This window comes from Enhydra lutris, unplaced genomic scaffold (assembly GCF_002288905.1).
Source record: "Enhydra lutris kenyoni isolate GAN:26980312 unplaced genomic scaffold, ASM228890v2 scaffoldscaffold38, whole genome shotgun sequence".
In the NCBI taxonomy this organism is placed as follows: Eukaryota; Metazoa; Chordata; class Mammalia; order Carnivora; family Mustelidae; genus Enhydra; species Enhydra lutris.
Genome location: NW_019154122.1, coordinates 9,083,927 through 9,106,734, shown reverse-complemented (window position 1 = coordinate 9,106,734; position 22,808 = coordinate 9,083,927). Strand labels below are relative to the sequence as shown.

Genomic DNA, 22,808 nt, shown 5'->3' with positions numbered 1-22,808 from the left:
GGGTGGCGGAGAGGCCCAAGGTCAGCCCTCAGCCCTGACCCTGGACTTCCAAGCAGGTTACTGAAGATACTGGTGTTTGTCTCGGTCCCTGAGCGGCCTGGGACAAACCCGAGTCCTCTCCATCTCTGTGCCATCAGCAAACCTTAGCTGCTGACAGTGGACAAAGGAGGGCCTTGTTCGGGGAAGCAACCCGTAGCAACCCGTAGCCGTTTAAAAAGCTCCTGCTTTGAAAGCCTGGCTTGGGGGCAGATGAGAGGCAGGATTTTAGAGGGACTCTGGCCTCAGACCATCTGATTCACAGCCTCATTCTGCTACGTATTAACATGAGACTTGGAGCCGGTTACGTAACCTCTGCAGGCCTCGGTGTCTGCATCTGCGACATGGGGGCGGCAGGTAGCAGCTTCTCTGTGAAGATGAAGTGAGATAATCCAAGCTCAGAGTAAGCATCCAGCGTGTGTTAGCTGTTCTTATCGTGATGTAAAGACACATGCTTTTGAAAACAAAGGGGCCCTTTGTAAAACGTGTAATCCCCCAATTCGCGTGTGATGTGTGTTGTCCGTATCCAGATGGACCTAAAGCATCAAGAAACTTGTGGGTAGGTTCCAGACTGGGGTTTCTTATCCTGGAGGACAGTCCCTGGAAGGCCCATGAACCTGCGATGGTGCAAGACAGTGCCTACGGCCCTTACCGTAGGCTGGATGGCAAATTGTTTACTGAACGATGGCACCCTCCTCCCCACAATGATGTCCGCCTAATCCCAGAGCCTGTGATTACATTACCTGCTTTGATCGAAGGCCTTTGCAGATTCCTATTATCCAGATGGCGTGTCCTAGTCACCAGAGTCCTTGTAAGAGGGGGTAGGGGGTGTCAAAAGGAGGTGTGCTAATGGGAACAGAGGTGGGAGTGAAGTCCTGGGAGACAGGGGAGAGGGCCAGGAGCTAGGGAGCACAGGTAGCCTCTAGAAGCTAAAGAAGGCAAGGAAAGAGAGTCTCTGCTAAGTCCTCCAGGGGCCACGCAGTCTGGCTGACACCTTGATTTTAGAACTCCCGCCCTCCAGGACCACGAGAGGGTGAAGAGGAGTGGCTTTAAGCTGCGAAGTTTGTGGATTTGCCACCGCAGCAATGGGAAACCAATACAGCCCTTCTTGGGAGAGGGTCTGTGGTCCGTTTCAGACTTCCACCTGGGTTGACAGGCCCATGATGTACAGTCCCAGGCGCAGAGCGTCCCTGCTGGCCTCCAGGGCCCCCTGCTGGGTGTTAGTACAGACACCTTCCCCTCCTCCTCCCTGTCTCTGTGTAGCACATCCCACAAGCAGACGTATTTCCACCAGTCATTTCTTCTCTGGAACCGACTCCGAGAAGCCCCGCAGAACAGCGTGTACCATGCTTCTGGGGGTTTCTAAATCCCGGCTAGTACAGGCACCGTGGCCTCTGTCTCCAAGCAGCTGGTGCCCGTCTGGATGGGGAAACCGGCGGTGCCTCCAGCAGGGGGAACAGTAGAGACACTTCTGTTTGGGGATAAACCTCTTAGCAGCTGCTGGAGGCCACGGCCTGGTGCCGGACTTGGGTTTATCCTTCGCACACCCAAAATGGCACCGGCTTTGCGGCAGAACCATCCGGGTTCCCACACATTACAACAGCCGCTAGCAGTCTGCCCGGCTCGGGGTAGGTGATGACACCAGACCCTCAGAAACAGAATCATCCTTGTACAGAGAAGGAAACCGAGGCTCACAGAGGTGGAGTGTGTTGCTGGGGCCACACAGACTCTAAAACCCGTGTATTTTCCACGGTACCGCTGTGTCATGCTATTCCTTCCTTCAACATCAATGCGGCTCCTTCTGCATACACCAGACCTGTTCTAGGACAGAGGGAAAGCAGCAAACAAAACAGACCAAGGTCCCCACCCTGGGAGCCCCCATTCTGGAGTAGCACTGTCCCGTAGAGCAAGGATGCAAGCCCCAGGTGTCGTTTACAATTTCCTATACCCACATTATTTTTTTTTTAAGGACAAAGAAATAGGCAAAAATCATGATTTTTATTTAACTTGATAAATCTGAAATTGGTTTAAAAATGTGAATGAGATGTCCTTGGTGCCTCTCCTCTGCCTTTGGAAACTGGTGTGTGTCTTGCACTTTTCTAGAACATCTCTGGGCAGACTGGCCCCATCTGAAGAGCTCTCTAGCCACGTGTGGCCAGTTGCTGCCGGGCGGGGCAGCTGTGGCAGACAGCAGATGCCCATCCAGACAGTGACTGGGGTGGACCGGTGTCCTTGAGGCTGACCATTGCCTCTCCCGCCTACCCCGCCTCCGGAACCTCTGGACCCTGAGTTCCCAGCTCCCCGCCTCTCTGCCCGAAGAGCCCTTCCTGGCTTCTCTGTCCAGACTGTCGCCTTTCCCCAGGTCAGGTTTAGGCTCTTGGAGAGCGGACACTGAGTCTCTCATGCTCCTCTTTCCTGCAAAGATGGCTTCTTGGCCAGCGCTCCACTGACAAGCACTTTCTGTGCCCATTCTCTCTTCGGGAAGGTGTTGTTGTTGCCATTTTACAGATAAGGACACTGACGCTCCCGCGGGGTATAAGGAACAGCTAGTTGAGCAGAGGAGCCACAGCCAGTACAGAGTCCTGCCTTGCATGGCCGTAGTCCCCCTCCCCGCCCACCTTCCTGAGCCCCAAGAAGCTCAATTTCCAATACCTGGCTCTGGAACCTGTCGCCTTTGCCTCAGAGAGCTGCATCTGCCCACTGCCGGCCTCCAGGCTTCACCCCGACGTGGTAAGCCTCTGGGCCCCACCTTCAGACTGCCCCACCCTTCCAGTCCTCACCCCCTAGTTCTCCTATGGGGAGAGATGGGGTCCTTCACTGACCTCCCCTAATCTCTCCAGAGCCCACTGGCAACACACCATTACCTTCTTCCTAAAGTTCCCCTCTTGGTCTAGTGCTTTCTACCCAATTACCACAAATTTAGTGGCATAAAATAACTCACATTTATTATTTCAGTTTTTGTGGGTCAGGAATACAGGCACAGCTCAGCCCCATTCTCTGCAAGTCTACAATCAGGGTGTAGGCCAGGGATGGGTTCTCATCTGGAGGGTCGACTGGGGAAGGATCCACTGCCCCGCTGTCATGGCTGACGGCAGAACTGGTGCCTACACTTGTTACTGGGAGCCTACTTCAGGTCCTTGCCACGTGGGTCTCTCCCCAAAAGGTTCACTTGCTTAAATAAAGTCAGCAAGCAAGAGGACATCTTCTTGGAAGGTGGACATTACAGTTGTACCTAATATAGTCTCACATAATAACCTTCATCCCATCACTCTTGCTGTATTTTGTTGGCCAAAGCAAACCACAGGTTCCTCCCACAGTCAAGTGGAAGGGTCGTGGAAGGGCGTAAACACCGGGAGGCAGGCACGGTGGGACCACTTTAAGAGTCTGCCTGCCATAATTAATGGCAGGATGGGAGACTAGAGTCTGAGAGACCTGCTGTTTGGCTTTAGGCAAGACCTCAGTTTCCTCATCTGGGAAATGGGCCAGTACCGTCTGACATTCATGGGATGATTGAATAAACTCTATAAGTAGAGCTTTTGGCACTATCCTTGCCATAGCTGTTAGGCTTATAAATAGTAACCGATTCGCTGTTACTATTCACCAAGCCTGGGCTGGTTTACGGTGTCCAAAATCCCTACCTAACAATAGATTCGATAAAGTAAATGTTTGTTTACTTTCATGTAAACAGAGTTCAGAGTTCAGCAGTCTAGGGCTGGGAGGATGGCTTAGCAATCACCAGGGTCCCTGGCTCCTTCTCTCTTACTGCTCTGCCATCCTCGACTTCATGCTCCAGTATGGCTGCTGAGCTCCAGTCATCACATCTACATCTACAGGAAGGAAGAAGCGGGAGGGGGGCCGGGGGGGGGCACACATGTACCTTCTAAATGTCCCTTCTAAAAGCTCTTCCTGAATGTCCCCCTCCCCTGATACTTCTGCTTATGTCCCATTGGGGGGGAACATAGTCCTGGGGCACAGCTAACTGCTCAGGAGGCTGGGTAATGCTCTTAGTTCTGAGAAGCCCTAGAAAAACTACGCATCAGGAGTTTGCTTACAGAGGAGGAAGGACAGAGTGGATGTTGGGAACCAGGAGCTGGAAGAACAAAACCTCCCTGCTGAAAATATCAGGCTCGTGAGTCAGCATTACCCACTCTTCTTTCCCTCCCTCCAGCACAGGTAAGAGAAGCCAAGATCAGAAGCCAAGTCTCAGCTGGGCTGGGACGTGAGCTGTGCCGTCCAGGTGACACCTCACTTTGGCCGGCTGGCTCTGAGGCATCCCAAGGAGGTCGTCACCTTTCCCAGCCCTTAGCTGGGGGGCCTGACTGGCAGTTCCAGACCAGAATGGCCAAGAGGAACAGCGGCCAAGGCGTGGAAATCGTTTCGCACCTCGGGAGTTTCATTGGGGCTCATCTGTTAACAATGAGGCCACTTCAGGGTCACGTGCTGGCTGCAGAGAAAGGACAGTGAGACTTTTTCAGTCCCTAAACCTGGGGCAGTGGGTGGTGGCCAGTACAGGATCCAAAGGTCATCTGTCCCTTAACCCTTCCCTCCTTAACCTTATGAGGTCAGCACTGCCTGATCTACTGAACAGGGGGGACTGGACCCCAACCCTTGCACTTCCGACTTCCGGGTATTGTTGTGGGGGAGGGGTGGTTCTAGGAGTTCTAGTAGCACTTTCCTCCCCGGCTGCTGGGAGCCACAGCGGGGACGATGTTGGGGAGCGTGAGAGATGCTGGGGACGTTGTGAGCACTCACGGAGGCTCGGCTCGTTCTCCTTTCATTTCCCGACAGAGGTGCCAGCCCCGCCAAGCAGCCTCCCCCGTGGGCTGTTACTCTCCTCCCCATCTCCCACAGGCTGCCCCGTTTTAACCTTGGTTCCAGTTTTATGATTAAACATCCTAGCGTCAATTATTTACGATATGTCCAGATGGCTCTCAGGGGTTGCAGGGGGCTGAGTGACTCACACGGGAGAAGTTGGTTTTTATGGAGGGAAATAACAAGAAGGGAAACAAGGAATTCTGCCACAGAGACCGAGGTCAGCCTAGGGACGGTTGGAAGCATCCAGGGCACGGGGAGGGCTCTCCGCGGGGTGCGGAGCGCCGGGAGGCTGGGGGGGTGCAGGCCAGCTCTACCCTCAGACATTACAAGTTCAAAGCTTTGCTGTGCTGTTGGCTGGATGACTTCGAGCAGGCATCTTAACTTCTCCGAACATCTGTTTCCTCATCTGTGAAGTGGGGATTTTTCTAGAAACTTTCCCATCATGGTTGTTGGGAATGTGAAATGTGTTAATATGTAATACATTTTTAAAATAAGTGTATTAACTGAATCATAGAAATAATAAGTCATTCTTATTTATATAAAATAAATAAGATATACTAAATCGTCTAAATACCGTTAATAACAGTAGTAATAAATGCACGGAAAGCACCCAGCACAGTGCCTGGCACTTGGTAAACACTTTGGGGACAGCCCACGGTGGCATCCCAGAATGTAGCAGTTGGGAAAAGAATTGGGAGTGACTTTTAGGGAAGGGACTTCCTGAAAACTGGAAGCAGGAGGAGACTGGGGGCTTGAAGTGGGAATCACAGGTAGCACAGGGAGGGAGGGCAGGGAGAGGGCTGGACAAGCTTGAGCGGATTCCAAAAGGGCGCTTGGCAGAAGGTTTGGGAACCACTTCTGTGGAAGCAGCATCACCGTGGCTAAAAAAGAAAATGTCCAGATATGGGCAGGACTGTGTCCTGGCCACTGTCAAGGGCCGCCCTGATAAAGGCCTGGGAACAGGGAGGGCTTTGCTCCTGCAGGATCCGTCCGCCTGCGGAGGTCTGCCTGTCTTCTCTCCACACCTCCAGTTTTGGTTCAAAACCCCCCATATAAGGACCACACAAAATATACGTCTGCCGAGCTTTGTCCCCAGGGCTTAGGAACCGGAGGTCTGAGCCACCCGGAAAGCGGGTGCCTGCTGATACAGCATGAGAATGCACGCCTTTGTCACAGTTTCTACCCCAGCCAAGTTAGAACAAGTGCAGGCTTCCCTCCAGAGAGATCTTGGGTTAAAATGTAAACCGGGGTAGGAGGGCCAGGCTGCCCAGCCTCCCTCTAGCCTGGCTATGCCCGGAAGAGATGCAAAATTCACCAAGGGATCAAGGAACTGGGCCCAGTTGAAGGAACTGTTGGACAAGTAAATGGTCTGAGCCTGGCAGAGGCCAGGCTGAAAACAACACACACTTTTTCTCTTGTGGTTTCTAAGACCAGAAGCCCCCAGTCAGCTTCATGGGCACGTCAGAAGGTTTGCAGGGCTGGTTCCTTCCGGAAGCTGAGGGGACACGTCGCTTCCTCGCCTTCTCCAGCCCCAGAGGTGGCTGCCCACCCACCCCCACCCCGTGGCTCCAGACCCCTCCCCTTATCACCACAGCCCCTGGCCTCTGACCTCACATCTCCTGCTTCCTCCTCTGACCTTTCTTGACTCCCTCTTCTTCTTCTTCTTCTTCTTCTTCTTCCTCTTCTTCTTCTTCTTCTTCTTCTTCTTCTTCTTTTTAAAGATTTTATTTATTTATTTGACAGAGATCACAAGCAGGCAGAGAGGCGGTCAGAGAGAGGAGGAAGCAGGCTCCCCACGGAGCAGAGAGCCCAATGTGGGGCTCTATCCCAGGACCGGGATCATGACCTGAGCCGGGATCATGACCTGAGCCAAAGGCAGAGGCTTTAACCCACTGAGCCACCCAGGCGCCCCTTGCCTCCCTCTTCTAAGGACACTTGTAATTAAATTGAACCCACCTGGTTAAGCCCGGCTAATCTCCCCATCTCAGGATCCTTAACTTAATCCCATCTGAAAAGTCCCTTTTGCCATGTAAAGTGAATGGTCACAAATTGCAGGATTTAGGATCTGGATATTTGGGAGAGGAGGGAATCATTATTCGCCATCCACATACCTTCTCCCAAATTCTGAGAAACACAGAAGAAGGGGCAAATAGCTTTGAGCTGAACCCCAGATTCTTCTCTGCCCCCAACTTCAATGGCCTTGAATTAGCTTCTCACCCCCCCCCCCCCCCCCCCCACCACTCCACCCCGGGTGTCTGTAAAGATGTTGGATTCTCACGCTCCTCCACAGGTCTGGAAGTGACAACTAACACATTTGGAGCCGTTACTCTCTGCTCATAATATAGTCCCTCATGGATTTTCCAGCATTACTGTCCCTGGAAATAGCCAGGGCTCCTGCCTCAGGACCTCTGTTCTGTGGTTCCCTGTGCCTGGAAGGTCCTTCTCTCAGATACCCACACGCTTCCCTCCCCAGCCTCCTTCAAACCCCTGCTCAACGACTCCTTTCTCAGTGACTGTGTTCCCTGAGCACCGCGTTTCAAGTCCCCACCTCGGTACTCCCTGTCCCCATCCCGGGGCATCAGTGTCATTGTTCCCCGCTTGTCCCCACCCAGCAGGTGGTCGTCTGTCTGTTTCAGCCGTTTGTCTATCCCCAGCTCCTACAGAAGCCCTGGCACATGGTAGATGCTCTGTTCATGTTGAGCGAATCACTAAATGCCCAAACCCCCAAACTTTGAGCCCATCCTGCATAATAACCCACAAGGTCGATCCGAGTCCAGCTCCCTGGACAGTGAGATAGCTGAAGTGGACAAAGGTCAGGGGTAGCCTCTAGGCAAGCGTGAAGGAGCCGGGCTAAAGTGGGAGCCCAGAGCCCACCCTGAGAACCTACCGCGTGCTAGAAGGGGTTACTATTCGCCAACAAACCTGAGCTCCCCAATGTGAGTTCTCTCCTCTGCCCTCCTTTTTTTTTTTTTTTTTTTTTCAAAATGCCTCTTGGGGAAGAGGAACAAATGAGTCAGGGCAGTGTCCAAAATGACCTTCTGCACAAGGACACAGGTTTTGTCCAGAAGGTGCCCAGGTTTACCCAAGCCTGGCCAGCAACCAGCACACTGACCCGAGCTGCAAAGTTGCATGAGCTCCCTGTCCCGGGAAGTTCGGTCACGGCATCTCACTGGCCCTGGTGGGGGGGACACATAACAGGTGTTGCATGCCCCACCTTTGGTGAATTTGGCTGAAAGGCTGCTTTCCTACTGCCTCAGGGATGAGGGAGTCCTGAACAAGGAGCCTCTGCACAGGGCCACCGCTTACATGCTGTGTGACTTGGGGCAAGTTTCTCAACCTCTCTGTGCCTCCGTGTATTCAGTGATAATATGGACAGAAGGGGGAATAAGAGCACCTCCCTAATAGGATGCTCGGGCCGAACAAATGTGCTGACGCATGCCACGCACTTGGTGTGAGCTCGGCACACTCTAGTGTCCGGGAAAAAGAAGCAGATGTAACCCTTGCTGGCTGCGTGCTGGGGCTGGGGGGATGGTCAGCGCCTGTTGCTCAGCCGTGCTTGCCCAAGTGGGAGGCCACTGGTGGCCCATCCCCAGAGCCTGGCAAGGGATCAGATTGTCAGGCTCACTTTGAATGGATGGTGACAAGAGCTCTGGTTGCTGCCCTGTGTCTCACGGGCACCAGACTCTGTCCCTGCAGGGGGACGCACAACGATGTCACCTTTACCCAAGAAAGACTGAACGTGGCTGGAGCCCTTGAGATTGGTTCCCAGCGCCAGCCGTGCAAATAGGGTCACACGCCAGCCAGTCACTTAGAGAAAAGACACCGCGTCGAGCTCCAGAAGACTAGATACCCGGTTGGTTTGCTTGGGTTTTGTTTTAAAGTTCTTACTTATTTGAGAGAAAGAATGTGAGTGAGCAGGAGAGGACGAGCAGGGTGAGGGGCAGAGGGAGGAACAGGCTGAGCTGAGCAGGGAGCCCCGAGTGGGGCTCGATCCCAGACCCTGGGATCATGACCTGAGCTGAAGGCAGAGGCTTAACCCACTGAGCCACCCGGGGTCCCAGTACCCAGTTTGTGAACTTGCTCCTTCTGTTGATGACCCCTGGAGTCTTCAGAATGTATTTGACTTCTTAGTCTCTCCAACATTTAAATGGATCAGCAAGGAGACTGGAGATGTTGGGTCTTACAAAATTCGTGGGTATCTTCCGATGCGGAGGGGGAAGCTGCCTCTTTTCTCTGCAGCAAGTGGCAGGTGTCTGGGAACCATCCTCTCTCCCATTCTCTGTGCAGTTTCTCAGGCTGAACCCTTCCCCCAGGTCTCCTTAATCTCCTCCCACCTTCAAACTCCGCCCGAGGTCAATGCCTTGCAGAGCTGCTTTTTCTTTTTTAAAGATTTTATTTATTGGGGTGCCTGGATGGCTCAGTGGGTTAAAGCCTCTGCCTTAGGCTCAGGTCATGATCCCTGGGTCCTGGGATGGAGCCCCACTTCAGGCTCTCTGCTCAGCAGGGAGCCTGCTTTCTCCTCTCTCTCTCTGCCTGCCTCTCTGCCTGCTTGTGATCTCTGTCAAATAATTTTTTTAAAAAAATCTTTAAAAGATTTTATTTGTTTGAGAGAGAGAGAGCACAAGCAGGGGGCAAGGGCAGAGGGAGAGTGAGAAGGCACCCCGACATGGGGCTCCATCCTAGGACCCCAGGATCCTGACCTGAGCCAAAAGCAGATGCTTAACCCACTGAACCACCCCGGAGCCCCAAGCTGCTTCTTTATTATCTTCTTTCCTCCACCTCCTTCAAAGCTAATTTGTTACTCTCTCTGTAGCCTCCTGCTAAGCCCCATTTTAGTAGTACCTACCACCTGGTGACTAAAAGCATGGGTTTTAGAATCAGACATGCCTTATCCCTGCCTTGTACTAGCTGTTAACTTAGGACTGCTTACTTTACCTCTCTGAATCTCAGTGTCCTTATCTGTAAAACAGAAATAATACCTCCAGAAGGATTGTGCATGGAAGGAGCTTAGCACGGGGCCTGGCACAGAGCCCACATGGAACGCACGTGCACTCTTAAACTGACGTTGACATCCCTTCTGGGAGGAAGAATCCCTTTGTCTTTCTGCTGGACCGTGAATGTATGTCACACATCTGTGTGTCCCCTAAAGCCCCTGACACACAATAGGGACCCAGGAATGGTTGAATTCTCTAGAAAGCCAGTTTCAAAGAAAGGCACAGCTGGTACGCCTGGTGCTTCTGGGACAAAATATCTCCAAGAATAAAGTATAGTGCTCACCGCTGGCCTGCCCACCCTGCCTGGGGAGGGGCCCTGCCCAGGGAGGGGCCCTGCCCAGGGAGGGGTGTGGTGCGAGGGAAGGAGGTGCACTGCAAACTCAGCGGGATTTGATTGTGAATCTTGCCTGCTGCCTTGAGCTGTGTGACCTGAGACAAATTACATAACCTCTCTGAGACTCAGAGATAATGGGGCTAATCCTTCCTTGACTGGCTGGTGCTTCTGCTACTATTCCTATAGTTACCGCTGGGCCTGGCAGATTCCTTCACATCCCTTCTTTCCTTTTACCTCATCATCTCTATCCGGCCCGGGTAGCCCTCTTTCCTCCTCTCTCCCTTTATGACTCATTTGCAAGGTGATCTTCATCTTTCCCGAATGCTCAAGCTTCAAGAACTCATTCTCAAAGAACGGGAACCTGACACCTTTGCCCTTGGTTGGTGGGGAGGTGGCCTGAAATTCCCAGGCAGGACTCGGGCAGCAGCGGTGGGGATGGCCCAGCGCCTTTCTCCTCCCGTCCTCCCCTGCCTGGGACCGGAACTTGGTGACTACTGGCTGCAACTTGGCCCAGAGGGCCCCCACTGAGTTCTTCTTTTGTGATGGGAACGTGGCCTGGTTCCCTGGGAATGCAGCTCAGGATCCCTTTCCCAATTATGCAGCTTGGCAGGCAGAGGTTGGGCACGGGGAGACCGGTCAAGGAGCCTCGTTGTCCTGGGGACTGGTCAAGCTGCCAGGCACCTCGGGCTGCTGAGATGCCCTCCCACGAAAGGCAGGAAAGGCAGCAGGGCTGGGCCAGGCACCTCTGACACCGCACCTTCCAGGGCCACAAGGCAAGCTCGATGGCCATGCAGGGGTCTTAGATGATGATCCCTATAGAATTTCTGGGATTCAGCTGGAACGGGACAAGGGAAGGCTTGGCGATCACTTGGAACCCTTTGCTCTGCCTCAGCTAGGACAGCACCATTTTTTCTTTCTTTCTTTCTTTTCTTCAATGTTATTCAAAGCATTGTCTTCACATTAGGTTCACAGAGACTCCAGTCCGGGTCTTAGCCAGGCGGGGTGCTCGAATGAACAGAGCTGTGACTGTCCACCCCTGCCTCGGAAATCCCTGCTGGCTTTGGTCAACCCAGGGTGCTGGTGGGAGGGAAGACAGCAGCTGCCCAAAAGGAGGGAGGCTTGGGGCTCTCAGCCCTGCTGACTTCTGCCTGGGAACACCAGGGAATGCTGAAACCTCAGACTCCCATCGGGAAATTTTTTTTTTTAAGATTTTATTTATTTATTTGAAGCAGACAGAGATTACAAGTAGGCAGAGAGACAGGCAGAGAGAGAGGAAGGGAAGCAGGCTCCCTGCTGAGCAGAGATTCCTGATGCAGGGCTTGATCCCAGGTCCCTGGGATCATGACCTGAGCCGAAGGCAGAGGCTTTAACCCACTCAGCCACCCGGGTGCCCCAGGAAATGTTGATAGAGTCACTTTCTCGGGTCAAAATGGAGGTCACATTTAGCCTGGCCCCCTCTCCATGTTGCTGGCAAGTCGTGTGCGTATGGATCCTCCAGAAAGTTGCTCGAACTCATCCTCTCCCCCTTGGCGCCAACTGTGGACTAGGAATTTCCCCAAATTGATACAGGACATTAGTCAAACTTTTTAACTTGCCAGAAAGTCATGCTACCAATAGTTATTAAGCATCTGTTCAGTTCCCTAACAAGAACTTTGGTTCAGGGAGTTTATACTCCACTGGGGGAGACAGGGAGCCAACAAGAAAGCGAAACAATACTATTAGAGATTGTGAGGTAATGTCATCCAACCATGGGAAGAAATGTCCTCAAGGAACCAAGCATGGGGCTTAAGACTAGCTGGGTAACAGAAGGACATTTTATATAGAATAGTTAAGGAAATCCTCACTGAGGAGGTGGCATTTGAGTAAAGAAGTAGCCACACCAAAGAGACAGAAGGAAGAGTGTTTCAGGCATGGAAAACAGCAAGTACAAAGGCCCTGTGGCAGAATGTGCTTGGTGTGGGTGAAAAATAGTACAGAAGCTATGGAGGGTTGGTGAGCCAAGAGAGAAGATAGGAGAAAGGCAAGAGCCAATCCAATCTGGTGGGGCTTGAGGCCACAGCAAAGGAGTTTGGAATTTATGCTAAGAGTGGTGGAAAGGTATTGATGGGTGTCGGAAATTCCTATTACAAAGTAATTTGGCCAGTGACAAGGCTCTCTATAAGGCACCTGTGCAGTGTAAGGAATAATGTAATAAATAAACACCCATATATTGTTTGGTTTTACCTGGTTTGGAACTTCACATAAATGGAAACATGCTGCATTTGCTTTTCTGTTCAATGTCACGTTTGTCAGAATGGGCCACATTGGTGCCCATGGTGATAGGTGACTCATATTCTTGGCTATGTGCTAATCCACAGGAGAAAGCTGTCATGGCTTATCCTTTCCGGGTGTATGGCCTTATTTGATTTTCTAATGTTGAACCACGCCTACATTCTTGGGATAAACCCAACTTGATTGTGATGTATTATGTACTTCTCTTTTTAAAAATTAATTTATTTATTTAAATTCAATTAACATATACATAACATATATTATCATATGCGATATAGTATTTATTATATACTATATATAATCTACTAATAGTATATATAGTATATTATTAGTTCCAGAGGTAGATTCATCAGTTACATGTAACACCCAGTGCTCATTACATCACGTGCTCTCTTTAATGCCAGTCACCCAGTTACCCCATCCCCCACCCCTCTCCCTTCCAGCAACCCTCAGTTTGTTTTGTATGGTTAAGAGTATCTTACGGTTTGTCTCCCTCTCTGATTTTTGTCTTGTTTTATTTTTCCCTCCCTTTCCCTATGCTCCTCTATTTTGCTTCTTAAATTCGACATATGGATGAGATCATACGATACTGGTCTTTCTCTGATTGACTTATTTCGCTCAGCATAATACCTTCTAGTTCCATCCATGTCATTGCAAATGGCAAAATTTCATTTTTGTGATGGCTGAGTCGTATTCCATTATATTATATATACCGCATCTTCCTTATCCTTTCGTCTGTCAGTGGACATCCAGGCTCTTTCCATAGTTTGACTATTGTGGACCTTGCTGCTATAAGCATTCAGGTGCACGTGCCCCTTCGGATCACTACATTTTTTATCTTTAGGGTAAATACCCAGTAGTGCGATAGCTGGGTCGGAAGGTAGCTCTGTTTTTAACTTTTCGAGGAACCTCCGTGCTGTTTTCCAGAGTGGCTGCACCAGCTTGCGTTCCCACCAACAGTGTAGGAGGGTTCCCTTTTCTCCGCATCCTCGCCAGCATCTGTCCTTTCCTGACGTGTTCCTTTTTGGCCATTCTGACTGGTGTGAGGTGGTATCGCATTGTGGTTCTGATTTGGATTTCCCTGATGCCGAGTGATGTGGAGCATTTTTTTCATGTGTCTGTTGGCCATTTGGAATGTCCTAGCAGAAATGTTTGTTCATGTCTTCTGCCCATTTCTGGACTGGATTATTTGTTCTTTGGGTGTTGAGTTTGATAAGTTCTTTATAGATTTTGGATACCAGCCCTTTATCTGATAAGGCCTCTGCAAATATCTTCTCCTGTTCCATAGGCTGTCTTTGGGTTTTGCTGATTGTTTCCTTTGTTGTGCAAAGCCTTTTATCTTGTCCCAATAGTTCATTTTTGCTTCTGTTTCCCTTGCCTTTGGCAACGTGTCTAGCAAGAAGTTGCTTGCTGTGGAGGTCAGGGGAGGTTGCTGCCTGCGTTCTCCTCTAGGACGTGGGTGCATTCCTTTCTCACATTGTTGGATTCTATTTGCTGGCATTTTGTTTAGGATTTTTGTCTGTGTGCAGACAGATCAGATTGGCCCGTCATTTTCCTTTCTTGCCTTGTCCTTGTTTGGTCTGGTATCAAGATGATACGCTCCCATCAAATGACTTGGGGGAATGTTTCCTCTTCTTTTAAGCCTCAGGGGCACCTGTGGAAGATGGATGAAACCACAGAAAGTTCTGGTAAACACAGATACCAGACTGTCATCCTTCTGTGGCCCCACTTTTTGGTACAGAATCTTGGCTTCTTCTGATACAACTTTTCTCACTATGTGTCCCAACCCCTGCCCCAAAAAAAACAAAGAAAACACATTCCTCCCCCATGAGCCCCTCACATGGAAATGCTCACAGCTTACTTAGAAAGCTGTGTTTCTGGTTTTTTACAGGTGGGTCCCTAACTCAAGAGTTTAGCATGAAGAGTTATTTTCAAGCCAGGTAACAACAGTTACCTCTCTTAACTAGGGTACCTCTCTTAACTAGTTAAGACTAGTTAACTAGTTAACCACTGTTCTTGAAAATCCAGGTATAGGATCACTCATTTATCCCTTAGGGCCGCCCTGAACCTGAGCTGCGATGCGTCCAGCCAGAGGTGGGTCTGGCAGAGCGGGGACGCCAGTCTGCCCGCCAAGGCTCCTCTGTTTTAGGGATGTGTTGGAAACTATGTGGTCCAAATCCTCTAGCACAAAATTAGCTTCTTTCCATATTTTTGAAAGGGAAAGAACACCTTACTAAATATAACATGGGTCAACAAGCCAGAAATAAGATAAACAGCCAGCAGCTGCAGCTCGGGGCTGGGTCCCACACCCTGGGGAGCACCCCCCCGGGGTCCCAGACTCCAGAGGGAGAGGGCAGAATCGATGGGAATCGATGGACAAGTTTAAACGACCCCTGAGCACATGACCCTGCCACGAGCCCCAAAACACCAAAACCTTCATTTCATTTTTTTGATTCTAAAAGCAACACATACACATTTCTGTGTTTCCAGTTCTTACTCTCCCAGTAAGAAAAAGAAAATAAAAATCACTGTAACCCCGGCGCACAGAAAACAACTAAGACGACCATGGAATGCATAATTTGAGTATTTTGAAATTTAATATGAAACATTAACTAGTGTTTCTCAGCCTTCCCCCTCCCAGTATTGTCCCCTAAAGAGTCTTTTTAGACATCGTTTTTGTAATCCCCCCCACTTCACCCCTGCCCCCATGAAATTTTAAGAGTGCAGGTATCCTGTGTGTCTGTTAATGCATTGTGGCGGGCCACAAACCATTGTAATGCGTAAGACTATTTTTATACCATCCCCAGGAATGAATTTTTGCCCCCACCCCATGGGTGGTCTCACCCCATTAGAAATGCAAGCTTTTTTTTTTTTTTTTAAGATTTTATTTATTTATTTGACATAGATCACAAGTAGGCAGAGAGGCAGGCAGAGAGAGAGAGGGAGGCAGGCTCCCTACTGAGCAGAGAGCCCCATGTGTGGGGCTCGATCCCTGAGATCATGACCTGAGCTCAAGGCAGAGGCTTTAACCCACTGAGCCACCCAGGTGCCCCGGAATGCAAGCTTTAAATAATATTAAAGAACAAACCTTTCTAGAAGAACTTACTATGTGCTGGTCACATATAATTCTAAGTATTTTATGTAAGTTTTCTTGTTCACTTATCATAACTCCCCTATGAGTGAATACCAGAAGGCTTTTGTCTCCATTTTTGTGGTTGTGGAAGCTGAGGCACAGAGAGGTTGAGTAACTTGCCTAAAGGCACACAGCTGGGAAAGTCCAGAGTGAGCATGTGAGCTAGGCAGCCTGGTTCTGAAGTTCACGTTGAACCACCAAGTTATGGTACCTTGCAACACCTTCTGATTGTAACAAGTCCAAAATACAGAAACAGAGTAACAGGTACACTTCCCAAGCCCTCTCTCTTCTCTGAAGCAATTCATTGCTAAATTTGGAATGTGTCCCTTGTCCGAGATTTTTACATGTGTGTTTGTACATACGAAAATCTTTTGTCTCTTATTTATTTTAACATAGGGAGGATTATCTGGTCTTCCTTCCTATGTATTCGTGTGTACAGATCTGTATATAGAATTTTTTAAAAATTAGAATCACACTGAAAATACTGGTTTTTGGTTTTTTTGTTTGTTTGACTTTAAAATGTATCCTAAGCCGGCTTGAAACCATAGTTTAACAAGTACGTGTACTGTATTTCATTTAACCAGATTCAGATTATGGGCTTCTTAAATAATTTCTATTTTCTCACTGCTACAAAGCTACGATGAATATCCTTGGCGTGTACCTAATTCTTAGAAGTTGGAATTACAAAGCCAAAGGGTATAAGCATTTTTGAAACTTCTGATCCATCAATGGCAGCACTTCCCATCCGGAAAAAGTGTATGAAATCGCTTATCCCAGCACCATTGCCCACACCGGATATTATTGCCTGTTTTCCATCACTGACCATTTAACAGGCCCAAATGTATGAATCCTGACATTTTCATCTCTGTCAGTGACTCTCCTCTAGGGCCTGTTTTACTCATATGACAGGTAAGGCAAAGCTTGAGTGGAGCGAGCAGGAAGGGTAGAAGGTTCCGGTGGCCCCAGTCGCCAGTTAAGAGAACACACCATCAGCCTCCCAGGGACCAGGCCTCCCTGTTGGGCCCCTAGCAGGTGCTCAGGCATGGGCTTTTTCATCTCTGCTTCCCTCCCCAGCCTCGGGCTGCACCTCCACACCCCTAAGCCATCTTCCTCCTCTGGCCTTGTCTTCGATCCATTCCACAAAACTGCTAAACCACTCATCCTTTCCTGCGCTGGCTGTGAGTGATATTTGGGAAACAGATACCCTCATTGGGTTTTGTAGGCTTTTCAGCTGACCCCCAGCAACTTGTCTGCAGTGGGATGGGATCCTTGTTCAGTGCCCTACTGCCTACACATACATGTTGACACGAGTGTACATGTATGGTAGGGATGCATGTCTGCACATAGCATAGCACAATCCGGGTGCAGACCCTATTATGTGAAGTGGGGCTTCTCTCTCTCACAGAGACTTTCCACAGCCCCTCCAGCCCGAGTGAGGACACCCACCTACCAAGTGCCACAGTTTCTAGACTTTCTTCCCACTTTGTCATTATTCCTTGCAGACCTTTTCCTGCTGGCCAGGAAGCCCCACTAACCCTTCACTTGCTCACCGGTGTCCCTCCAGTGCCTAATGCTGCTTAGCAGATGCACAGGAAATATCTGTGGCGTGAAGAAGAAAGAAAGAACAGACCTCAAGCTGACAACGGATATTATCCCAAATATATTTAGAGTATTTTTTAACAAAGTGGGCACTTTCAGATTGAGCCCGTTGTTTGATGAGAAAATATCTCTGCAGCATTGGATTTCAAGTGGCCTGGTTAGCCGTCCCTCTGGAAAGATTGGAAGGAATGCAGCATTGAAAATAGGACCTTGCCCATCCAAACATCTGTCAGGCTTTGCTATTCTGCAAAGGTCACTGTCCTGGGAATAATGTATTGAAGAGCAGTTAGCCCGGAAGGGCCCCGCTCGCTGGTCTTCCTGGCCCCTGGAGGTGTTCTGAGCTAAACCTTCAGGTGACTTGTTCATCTGGCTCATTCTCCCAGCCCACACATGGTTGTAGGATCCCCAGACAGTGGGCTGCCCCCTTGAGCACAAGGTCTCTGAGTCACTTCATGGGAAGAGGGTTTTTCGTCCAGCTGGGCACCGCAGCTAAGATGGGAAACAGGGAGGCTTCTGCTCCTTTAAGAAAAGCAAAACTCCATGTGGCTGGAGGGAGACTAGTCTCCCAGATGGCTTCAGGTGGCCTCTGTTCATTTCATTCAGTGATGTTTCAGTGGACATATCTGGAGCCCCGCTTTGTTCCAGGCACATAGATGTGTCATGGCAAGAGAGACACTGGGCACGGTAGCCACTGGTGGCCTGTAGCAGCCCACAAAAGGGGAAGCTGGGGATGGGGAGGGGGGCGCAGAGAACTGCAGAAATGCTGGAGGGGGCTGTGCAGAGAAGGGCGAGGTGAGAGATGAGGGTGAGAGGCGGTCACACGCATGACTCCAGGAGCCCAGATTTTCTACTGCAGGAGATGGGGAGCCATGAAGGGTGGGGACCAGCCCCTAGGCTGTGTGCGCCGGGATGTATCCCCGACTGATGCCCGTCACCCAGGCCATTTGGGCTACCGACCACGGCTCATGCACGCCGTCGTTGGCGCTCCTCGCTAGACCTCGTGCCCACTGAGACTGCCCTGCGCTTCCTTAAATTCCACAAAATGTTTTCAGGACCCGGAGCGCTGACCTCTCTGGTCTCCTGCATGGAAAGGTCTGGCTTTTCCTTTTCGGGTGGGGTGGGCGGACCAGCCCTCCTTCTGCAGGCTCACAGAAGGAGCCGAGCGCGGCACGTAAGACATCTGGAATGCATCAGCGGCCCGGCCGGAGCCCGCAGCTCGGTCCTGCTCCATAACTCCTTCAGGAGAGCAGGCGCTGGGTTCACAAAAGCGTCCGGAATCCAAACTGATCCTCCTCTCTTTCTCTGCTTTCCTTCCAGACCTCTCAGCTGCAGCTGTCCACACAGGATGCCTCAAATTTGCTGGAAACCGTCCCTCGGGAGGTCAGCCGCTGTTTCTTTAGGGCGGCACTAGGGATTTCGTTCCGTGCATTGAAGGGGTTTTTGTTGTTCCTGCTGCTGCTGCTGCTGCTCCCATTTGTTTATTTTCTTTCTCTGCACGGGTCCTCGCCCCGCTCCCACTGGCATGATGGCCCAGTCGAAGGCCAACGGCTCCCACTATGCACTGACCGCCATCGGCCTGGGGATGCTGGTTCTTGGGGTCATCATGGCCATGTGGAACCTGGTGCCCGGGTTCAGCGCCCACGAAAAGCCGACCGCTCAGGGGAACAACAAGACGGAGATAGGCAGCGGCATTCTCAAGAGCAAGACCTTCTCGGTGGCCTACGTGCTGGTCGGGGCTGGGGTGATGCTTTTGCTGCTCTCCATCTGCCTGAGCATCCGGGACAAGAGGAAGCAGCGGCAAGGCGAGGAGATGGCCCACATCCAGCACCAGCAGGGGGTCGAGCAGCATGCCCCGGAGGAAGACAGGTGAGGACGGGCCGACTGCCCTCGGACCAGGGGATCGATACACGCACGCAAACACACACACACACACATTCCTAGGGGTCACTGATGAGATTATTTTAGTCTAGGATACTCTGCCTTCCCACTTTCCCCCACTGAGGCTCTGAAAAGCAGTTTATAATTTTCCAAGTAACTTTATAGTTCTATAGTTTCCCCAGTAATGCGGTATGAATGGATGACAAGTGTATCAAGATTCTGACACCCGCCGGGAAGCTACACAGGGCCCAGGACAGCCAGAGTCTCCAGATGGGCTGTGTGTGCATGCTTTGTATTGAAAAGGTTGGGAAGCAGTGTTCTATTTGAACAAAAATGCCACAAACGTGTTTAAGAGATAAGCGGTACATCAGGGAACACATGATGAAGGTTAACATCCCTAGTAGAAGAAGCCCTTGCAAAGGAATGTGACAGATGAGCACACCAGTAGGAAAACGGATAAAGGATACAAGGAAGCATCTCATAGAATGTTCAGACAGTAGATGTTCCACCTCATTAGTCACGAAATGCAAACAAGGAAAGGTGTCATCATTCTTTGCCTGTCTTCATGGCCAGGACAGGCAGCCCCTGGTGTTGGAGAGCTGTAGGGAAATGGGTCACTGATAGGGGCAGTGACTGACACAGCCTTTCTGAAGAGGCAGTGGGAGGAGGTATTGAAGATGTGTGTCCCTCTCCGTTCCGTTCCTAAGAGTTTACCCTTGGGAGGAAAAATCATGCAAGTACAAAGGAGTCTGTGCCCTTAGGTTTATCAGAACATTGCTTAGGACAGCAAAAACTGAGCAAGCAACCTAAATATCCATCATTCGGGCGAAATTATGGCACGCCCCCTTGGTGGCGTTCTGCACAGCCATAGCTGACCTATATTTGCTATCGTGGGACGATATATGCTCCACGGTGGGAAATGGAGGTAGCACCACAGCGTCTTAGGGAAGGTCTTAATCACATCAAATGTTGCAGCTGTGGGATTAGAGAGAGGTCTGGAAAGATGTACAACAGCGTGTTAACAGTGCCTGTCTCCAGGTGGAAGGAGATGGGATGGTGTTCTGAGGTTTTTCGGCATTGTTTAGATTTTCTGCAACTTTGTCATCTTTCTAGCGGGGAGGGAGTTGTTTTTAGTTTGGAAAAACAAAACCCATTTTCTGATAATAAAAGATCATGCATGCATATTCTAGAAGACTTAAGAAATACAGGAAAGAACAAAGAAGGAAAATCTGTCATCCCTAATTACCCACCCTAGCCATGAGCACACGCATGCCCAATTGAAGTGAGAGGAAGGCCGGGACACACAGGGAGGAGCTGATGTTGGCCGTTATCACCCTACAGGTTCAAGTGCAGAGTCCTGGACTATGACTAATGGCACTATTCCCTGCATATGTGTAAAAACAAAACCAAAAAATCACCCTGACTTACTGGTTTTCTCTTTCAACAGTCAAAGGAGACTACGTCTGAGGATAAGACCTTCGAGCCTTACAGTGAATTTGGAGATAAAATTACAGAATAACTTGAAATACTTACAAATTTTATAGCAGAAATTCCTTCTCTCCCTGGGAACAACCACTTTGCTTCAGGCTGGCAGCTGGTTCATGTGTATTTATGTAGCCTTCGGCCAAAGGACCCAGCTTGGCACCAGAGCAGCCCATCCGGCATGTGGTTAAGGATGAGGCTTAAAAGCAAAGGGGGTTTCACACTTCCTTGTGTTAACACTTCCGGACTGTCCAGTGTAGTCATTGAGGGTGGCGTTTAGTTCCTGATCTCCCACTTCCCAAGTATATGACCAAGTCATATAACCTTGACATACCTGTTTACCCATCCATAAAATGGGTATAAAAATAGTACCTAACTCATTGTGTTGTTAGGAAGATGAGACGGGTTGATCCGTGTCAGAGTACTTAGCAGAGTACCCAACTCCTTGCACACAGTTGAAGTGTTAGCTTTGGTTACTTCTGGGACCCACTGGTTGTTTCCAAGTCCGGTATATGAGGACCCGGGCTGACACAGGATCCAGAGTTCATCCCCTCGTGATTTCAGATATGGCGGAGTGCCTGCTAACACTCTCTGTTGGTACTTGTTGCCTTGCAGCCAGGAGGAGGAGGAGGAGGCCTCCTCCAGGTACCATGTCCCCAGTTACGAGGAAGTGATGAACACCAACTACTCGGAAGCGAGGGAAGTGGACCAGAACCCCAGGATGAGCATCTCTCTCCCCTCCTATGAGTCCTTGACTGGGCCTGATGAAACGAGCCCCACGGCTGCCAGGGCCAACGCGGAGACCAGCCCGGGGCATCCGCCCGACAGGCAGAACTCCAAGTTGGCCAAACGCCTAAAGCCACTGAAGGTTCGGAGGATTAAATCCGAAAAGCTTCACCTTAAAGACTTCAGGATCAACCTGCCGGACAAGAACGTCCCTCCTCCCTCCATCGAGCCTCTGACTCCGCCACCACAGTACGACGAAGTCCAGGAGAAGGCTTCGGATGCCAGGCCACCTGACTGATGGCACCATTCAGGTGTGTCCCTCTGGTCGCTCACCCTCCACACCACGGACCCCCAGTGAAGCCACTTCAGCTGCAGTGGAGAAGCGGAGGGGCCAAACGTACACAGACTGATGTGGGTGGGGGCAGGGGGTGCGGGGAGGGGTGGGGGGATCCGGTTACTAGGGACTGACGGATATCCATGGGACCTTACATGGCAGGTGCACTGGGAGGAGCTTCTGCCTCAGATCTGGGATGTGGACCCTGTCGGGGGCACAGGGTACGCACCTTCCCTGTCGTTTCTCCGCAACTCTGAGTTGTTGGCGACAACACATCTCTTTCCAATCCGGAAAGGATGCCAGCAGCTGGTTTAGGTTGTGATTTTGTTTTGCTTCCACTAGGACTGTTTTGTTTCAAAAAGAAAACAAGATAGGCCTTCGCTTTCTTCACCGGAGTCCTGCCTGAGCTGTGGGCAGGAGATGTGACTCAGCTTTCTAGAAAGGACGTGGGGCTCTCCCGTGAATGAAGCGAAACAAGAGGCTGATCGATGGTGTGGGGGTGAGGCCCCGTGACGCTGTTCAGAACCCCTGAAGCATAGAGACTCCAATCTTAGGCATTACCGGGCCTCGGGCCCTCCACGAACCAACTGCTTCAGGGGCGAAAAAGGAGAGCTGTATGAGATATTTTATCCCTTCTAAAATGCCGTGCAAGTGAGCTTTTTATAATAAAATATTTTATATGTAGTACCTTTGGGCGCTGAGTTACTGTAGCAGCTCTTCCAATACTGACTGACTTAGGACAAATATCCCTGATGGTCTTCATTGCTGCTAATCTGCACAAAACACTTTCCATTGCCAGACGCTGTGAGTACTTCACACGTGTTAGCCCATTTCATCTGTATCCTGGTATCACTGCCAGTTTGTAGGTTAGCTCCCAGAGGCTTAGGTTCAAGTGCCCCATGTCACATCGCTAGCAAGCAGCCAGCCTGGAGCCTGAGCCCCGTCTGGCTCCAGGGCCTGAGGTCTTTAAACGCTCTACTGTGCCATTCAATGTCAAGAGCTTTTCTAGACTTCGAAGGAGGATCTGTGCTTCCCAAGAGCCAGGACTGCCCTGTCGACCCACATGCCCAACAGAACGTGGTGGCCCTTTAGACAGTAGCTCCTACCCTCCTAAACGCCCTCCCAGCATCCCCCTCCTGACACCCAACCCAGAGAGAGTGACGGGGGCTGTATGCTCAGAAAGGCTAGATGAGCGCGTCCTCATGC

At 50.5% G+C, this 22,808-nt stretch overlaps 1 protein-coding gene across 2 annotated transcripts in view; it reads left to right on the top strand.

The window, feature by feature from the left end:
• Nucleotides 1-22,283, top strand: part of LOC111154919 (transmembrane protein 51) — a 55,857-nt gene extending 33,574 nt beyond the window's left edge. For both annotated transcript variants that reach the window (XM_022514875.1, XM_022514874.1), the window contains exons 2-3: nucleotides 18,500-19,048; nucleotides 21,158-22,283. In XM_022514875.1, coding sequence (XP_022370583.1) covers nucleotides 18,705-19,048; nucleotides 21,158-21,566 — 753 coding nt within the window. In that variant the 5' untranslated portion in view covers nucleotides 18,500-18,704 and the 3' untranslated portion in view covers nucleotides 21,567-22,283. The remainder of the gene's footprint in view (nucleotides 1-18,499; nucleotides 19,049-21,157) is intronic.
• Nucleotides 22,284-22,808: the final 525 nt, after the last annotated feature.